At 31.3% G+C, this 7237-nt stretch overlaps 1 protein-coding gene across 1 annotated transcript; it reads left to right on the plus strand.

The window, feature by feature from the left end:
- Positions 1–382: 382 nt before the first annotated feature.
- LOC128651653 (bombinins BLP-7/H-BO-like) lies at positions 383–2360 on the plus strand. The gene is made up of 2 exons (XM_053704654.1): positions 383–441; positions 1960–2360. Exons 1-2 carry the CDS (start codon positions 383–385, stop codon positions 2324–2326), a joined length of 426 nt encoding a protein of 141 aa, XP_053560629.1. The 3' UTR covers positions 2327–2360.
- Positions 2361–7237: the final 4877 nt, after the last annotated feature.

Consider the following 7237-nt stretch of genomic DNA (forward strand, 5'->3'; position numbering starts at 1 on the left):
CAATTTACTTCTAATATAAATTTTGCTTTATTTTATTGGTATCCTTTATTGAAGGAGTAGCAATGCACTACTGGGAACTAGTTGAACACATCGGTAAGCCAATGACAACAGCCATATTTGTGCAGAAACCAATCAGCAGCTAGCTCCAGTCCTGAGCATACTTAGACATGCTTTTCAATAATGAATACCAAGTGAACAAAGCAAAAGCAGTAAAATGGAAAGCTGTTTAGAATTGCATATGCTCTATCTGAATCATGATAGTTTAATTTTTACTGTAATGTATCTTTGTTTTAATGTTTCTGTAATAAGATTTAAATCAATATATTTGGTAAAAATTTGATGTGGTCCTAATTGTTCTTTTTATTACTTTTAACAGGTAAAGATGAATTTTAAGTACATAGTTGCAGTGTCCTTTTTAATAGCATCTACATATGCACGAAGGTAAAAATAAATAAAAAAGGATAGAACTATCAAAACTCATGTTTTTTAGATTTGAATATTTTATTTCAGAGAAACTACTAAATATTCTAAAGAGTTTTTAAAAATGCAATGGTCATATTTCCATATGGGGTAATAATTTTGTGACATAAAGCTTTCAAAAAATTCGTTGCAGTAAAGTGCTTTCTGCTTCCATTTTCCCTTCAGTACAAATACACATTACATTATATGAGAGCACAGACAATTGTGTAAGATATTAAAAGGAAGAAGAAATAAAGGTAATTTGAACAAGGGTGTTAAACTGAAAGATACATTTTATTTCCATATTTTAAAACATAATACATCACATTACAAAACAGTTCTCATCTTGTTTTAAACCAGAAGTTTGATATAAATTGTTTTATGAATTGAATTTACAGAATTAAGTTATCCTTGTCTAAAATTTGCCCAAAACACATAAAAATTACATTTAAAAGTACATTTACACTTATAACACTACGAAATAAAAATAATTAAAAAATTTTAAGCTGTTAGAAAAAAAAGCATGCAAACACACATACACAGTACTATATATACTGTATATATATATATATATATATATATATATATATATATATATATATATATATATATATATATATATATTCGTTTATATGTATACATGTGTTAACATATGTATTTTAGTATTTATACCTGTACATATGTATTTACAGACATATATAGATTTATAAACACATAAATACATGTGTGTACATATATCATTGGAGCCCATTCCACTCACTTGCCCTAAAACTTTAAAAATAATTTTTAATCAATTTTGATGTTTTACAATGTGTTTTACTTTTATTTACTGTATATTTTACATTCCAATGTACTTCATAGAGTAGACAATGTACTTTGTATTTTAAATATATATTCATATGTCTATCTGTATATATCTATAATTGTATATACTTATATATAGATAGATAGACAGATATAGATATATAGATACACATATATAGATATTTTATGAACAAATAATCAGGTATATATTAATAAATATTTAAGAATAAAAAGAACATTTTCTTCTATATGAAGAACATTGGAAGTAAAATATTCATAACTACATTCGGGTTTAGTGCAGTTGGTTAGTGCATATTAGGTCAAGCTAACCCGTCCACATAAAATAATTTCTTCCAGTGGTGTTTGCTCTTGAACACAAGAACTAAATAATAAGAATGAGAGAGAGAATTAGTTGTTATAAACTTAAACTAATTTGGTACAAATACGCACGCCTAAATACCCAATTTAAAGAACTGAACTGCTTTTTTGATAAGCAATTACTGATGTCTGCTATTTGCTCATTGGTACTACAGACCAAGCAAACGCCCTCAGAGTGCCAGATGTGACCACCTGTCCTAATTATGATTATCTGTGCTTTCAGAAAATAAAATATATTTAAAAAAAACAATAAGTAGTTTAATCTTAAAATGTTAAAGTCATAAAATTAGTTTACCAATCGGATTTATTTATTTTTAGTGTAAAGAATGATGAACAGTCTCTGAGTCAGAGGGATGTTTTAGAAGAAGAATCACTGAGGGAAATCAGAGGTATAGGAGCATCCATCCTAAGTGCTGGTAAATCAGCTTTAAAAGGCTTGGCTAAAGGATTGGCTGAGCATTTTGCAAATGGGAAGAGAACAGCTGAAGAACATGAAGTGATGAAAAGACTGGAAGCCGCAGCGCGTGATCTAGATTCCTTGGGTCATCCAGAGGAAGCTTCTGAAAGGGAAACCAGAAGCTTCAATCAAGAGGAGATTGCAAATCTTTATACTGAAAAAGAGAAACGCTTTATAGTGCCAATATTAAGTTTGGTTGGTAGTGCACTTGGAAGTTTACTTGGATAGTTATAGCCAGTAAAACATTGCTTTTATTAATGTTTGTAAAATGAAGCCAATCAGATAACATATAATAAAACATAAATAAAACACACAAAAAGCTATGTAAACAAACTGCATGTTCTCTACTCTGCTATTAAATAAAAATCATATGAGCAAAACTTGGTTTTTCATTTATAATTATCATTAAAATGGTGTCTGATCCTGGTTTTTTATCACATTTATGTAGTAAAGTCTATCAAATGATTTTTCTACAAAAGTAAAAATTAAAGTCTATTGAAATATTTGTAGATAATAATTATATAATATCTTTGTGTTTGACCCCAACGTGTTGTATTTGATACCTGGAATAACAGTTAATTAAACAATAAGAAACAAATTATATTTATTTATTTTCATTCACCCTATTTTATTATCCACTCTTGTTCCTCTAATATTAATATAAAATCTGAATAACAAACATGACCAAAATGTTAATAATTAAGCAGATATACTGCAAAACAGAAAAAAATGTAGGACAAATCTCCTTTATTTATGTTTTTTAATATGAGTTTAACATTATTTCATTAATTAAGCTTAATTATACCTAACAGTGGATTTTTTTGGCAATTTGCACAGCTTTTGTTCAAATTTAAATCTCTTATAAATAATTTAAATGGTTACTTAAGTTTACTTACATTTGAAATATAGCTCAAATACACAGTTAAATGTTTACACAACTTAAGTATTTGTACATGACAGTTATGGATTTTAATGAAGTGTTAAGATTAAAAAAAAAATCTTGAACACAATTATATAAATATTATATTTAAATTATATAAAAATTGTATTTGATTTTATTATTAGTTAAGCAAAAATAATCAAACAAACAAAAATAATCAAGACTTATGCTTATGCTTTTATACAGTTATTGTATCAATTTAATTTCTTATTTTACAATCTTATTTGGCATAACAAGGGACTCTTTCCACTATCATAAGAAAATTAGCATATTGAATAAGCTTCAGTTACACAGAAACAGGTCAGGCCTACATAACATTAGTGGATCAGATTCTTATGATACGGGAACTTTCTGTCAACAAACAGCTTTTCATGTATAATTAAGAAACTCCTTTCAACAATGAATGTCTCCCCAGATTTGTTTTTTATTTTTTTCCTAACCTGGATATCATACTATACCTACCCACTGTACACCGGGTATTAAAGTATAAAGCTAGCCTCTAATTTAATAATAATTATAATAATAATAATAATGAGGTCAAGGAACATGCAACATGTAAGATGAGGTTTGGCCACCCTATGTTATCCTATAACAAGAATAGCACCTCACTTTAGCACTTGTCCTGAAAACTAACAACCAAATTATAGCCAGAGATAAAGAGAGACGTTACTATTGGTGATTTAGGTGATAAATACACCATAAGGCCGCCCAGTGCATATACAAGTATCTAATTGACGTCATGTGCATGCAATCTAATTAAAGCTAGAATGAGAATTATGGGTAAAATAGTATAGAAGCTTTATGCTGTGTTACTAATACTTACTTATTTGGACTGTGGTCTTCCTAGAACACAAGAATTAACAAATATAAAATGATTTAATACCCTTTAATAATGTCTTGGTCTTAGTTCTTATCTAAAAAGAATGTGAACAATCCATCCCAGATCAAGACCAATCTATTCTCTGCCCATGCTATAATTGCCTAAACTGAAATGTTGACAAGCAGCACCCATCCTTATGCACTAAAAGCTGGCTTGGACCAGGTAATCAAATACAAAAAAAGGTCAATCAGCCTAACATGGAATCCATCTACCTGTGCTAGAAGTTTTATCCTAATACCTTCTGCCCTACTTGTTCTTAGGAATAAACAACAACAGACAGTGACTTAAATGGATATTGTACAATAGATTTTTCTTTGCATAAATGTTTTGTAGATGGTCCATTTATATAGCCCATCTATTAGTGTTTTTGTAAAAATGTATAAGTTTTGCTTATTTTTTAATAACATTGTTCTGATTTTAAGACTCCTAACCAAGTCCCACAGTGTCAGATGTATACATGTGTTTACAGACTTGTGCTGGGTCCTATTTATGTAATATGTCTTTTTATTTAGAGGGAAGGGGGGACTTTCTGCTCTTCTTGTGTTCCCAGCCCCTTTTACGGGGTGGCCCAGCCAAACATCATCAACAGTGCTAATCTGGGAGCTTCTAAGTACGTTTTTAAAAGGTTTTATACAGGATTTTTAGATACAGCTTTTGTGCATATTCTTCTTTATCGTAGTGTCTATTCAATGCAGTTATATTACAAATGGTGTATACTGTCCCTTTAATAATGCTGATGTAAACACTTTATTGCATTCCTTATAGGTAGAACTGGAATAATCTTGTAAGACACTCAGCATTGCCTGTGCCATAATTAACTCCATAGTATCCGGCCTCTTCTCCTTACCTGTTTCACAGCAATGCCACCTGTTTCACCAAAAAGGTACTCGAGGAATCATAGAACACATACAGCTTTCTGGAAAAAGACCAGATAACAGGTGGCTATGTATAGCTCATGTCCTAAGCCCTCTAGTCTAGTGTTTCCAAAAAACATATTTTGCTCACCACCTCCTTGTTTTCATAAACTCATCTCCATCACATCCCTAACTTACTGGGTAAAATATTATGTAGAATAACAGCTCACAACTCCTAATGAAGATAATGGAATAATAAAATGTAAAAGTATGATTAACCCCTTAACAACCAGAGACATACCCTGCCCCCAGCAGTGAGACTGTGCTATTTTAGCAAGCCTACAGGAGGGCTGGAGTATCTTAACCAGAGCACAGGTGAAATAATCAGGGTGAGCTGATTGTTTCACCTGTGCTCTAGTTAAGATATAATGAATATCTGGCCTGAGTAAGGGTCCTGAGGACTGGGTTACTTTATTTAAGAGGGATAGGGGTAATAAAAAGGAGAAATTTTAGTGTATATTTACCACTTCCTAATGAGTCATTTTCAAACCCCTGTGCTGGAGCTGTTTTTAAATGATAAAAACACAAAAATCACACACAGTAATAACAGAAAATAAATGTGATTAAAAGGATATGTGAATAGCGGTATACAAGTCTGTTGCATGATATTTCCAATTCTTCAATATATAATTGATGTATTCTCTTTAGAGCTAACAAAACTCATGTATTAAGCAGTCTAGAATTCACAATGCTTTCAGGTACAGCTGTCTCTATACTTTGTGAATGAAGTTTTTTTTTTCAAACATAAAAAGCTCAAAGGAAGAGGTAGATAGTATGATAATGTAAACACAAGTATCAGTGCAGTATAAAATAGACTAATACTCTGGAGCTAAAATACAACTGTATATGTTACACATACTCAGCATCAGCCACCGAGTTAGCTATTAAGTGGATTCTGGAACACTTGTAAAATACACAAGCAATTTATTAAAATAATGTTAAAATATTAAAATATACATATCAGTGTAAAGTCACTCTGGGGATTGGTCTGTATTGACCAATTTAAACAGTGTATTAATTATGTGGTAGCAGAATAGCTTCAGAGTGTAACTTGTAACAGTCTGTGTAACAGAAACACCAGCTAGATACAAAAGTCCTCCACCTCACTATGGCATCACTGACAAGCATAAATACCTGACGTACGTTTCACCACACCCACGTGGTTCTGCACTAGAGAAGATAGAGCCACCTGGATGAAGACCTTTCACAGCCAGGAAGAAGAGGGATCAGCGGACTTCAGCAATGGTGAGTACTGATTTTGGGGTTAGTGTTAGTTTAGTTTTTTTTTGGATAGAGTGTTTTTTTTAAAAAAAGATTAGGGCTTTTTTTTATTTTTATGGGCTTAAAAAGAGCTGATTGCCCTTTTAAAGGCAATGCCTATACAAATGCCCTTTTGGGGCAATGGGTAGATAAGGGTTTTTTTAGTTATTTTTTTTATTTTGGGGGGTTCGGTGCATGGGGGATTGTAATGTTAGGGGGTACTTTTTTCTGGGCAAAAGAGATGTTACATTTTGGGACAATGCCCTACAAAAGGCTTTTTTAAGGTCTATTGGTAGATTTGTTTTTGTTTTTTTATTTTCGGGTGTTTTTTTTAAAGGTGGTAATAGAAAAGGAATAAAACAATTTTTTTGATATTTTAATATAATTTTTTGTAATGATAGCTTTTTATTTTTTTAATCTTAGGTTTCTTGTTTTTTTGTAATGTTAGGTTTTTAATTTTTGGTAATGTGTGTAACACTTTAGTTATGGGTTTTATGCTACAGATTTGTAACATAAAAATCATAAAAATCATAACTACTGACTTTAGATGGTGGAACGAATTTATTTTTTTAACAGGTAAATTTCTATTTATTTGAAGGTAGATGGTATATTGTAACTTTAATATAAAGTTAGGGGGTTTAGGGGTTAATATGTTTATTTTTGTAGTTGTGATGTGGGGGATGGCGTTTTAGGGATTAATAGGTGTATTTTATAAGTTGCGTTGTTGGGGGATGGCAGTTTAGGGTTAATATGTTTATTTAGGTAGTCCCAATGTGGGGGAATAGTGGTTTAGGGGTTAATAGGTTTATTTTAATAGGTCGCAATGTGGGGGTATAGTTAATAGGCTTATTTAGGTAGTTGCTATGTGGCGGGATGGCGGATTAGGGTTTACTACTTTGTTTTAGTGGTTTAGAATGTTGGTTTGATGGCGGATTAGGGGTTAATAGGTTTATTTAGGTAGTCGTTATGTGGGGGGAAGGCGGATTAGGGTTTAATACTTTATTTTAGCAGTTACTATGCAGGGGGTGGCGGGTGTTAGTGTACTTTGTAACATATTTTTTATGTGTTTTGTGAAACTTTTTTGTTTCACAAAACACATGACTACTGGTCTTTGAGTGCAGAATGAATTGTTGCAGTATAGGCTA

The sequence above is a fragment of the Bombina bombina genome, chromosome 3 (assembly GCF_027579735.1).
Source record: "Bombina bombina isolate aBomBom1 chromosome 3, aBomBom1.pri, whole genome shotgun sequence".
NCBI classification, from domain to species: domain Eukaryota; kingdom Metazoa; phylum Chordata; class Amphibia; order Anura; family Bombinatoridae; genus Bombina; species Bombina bombina.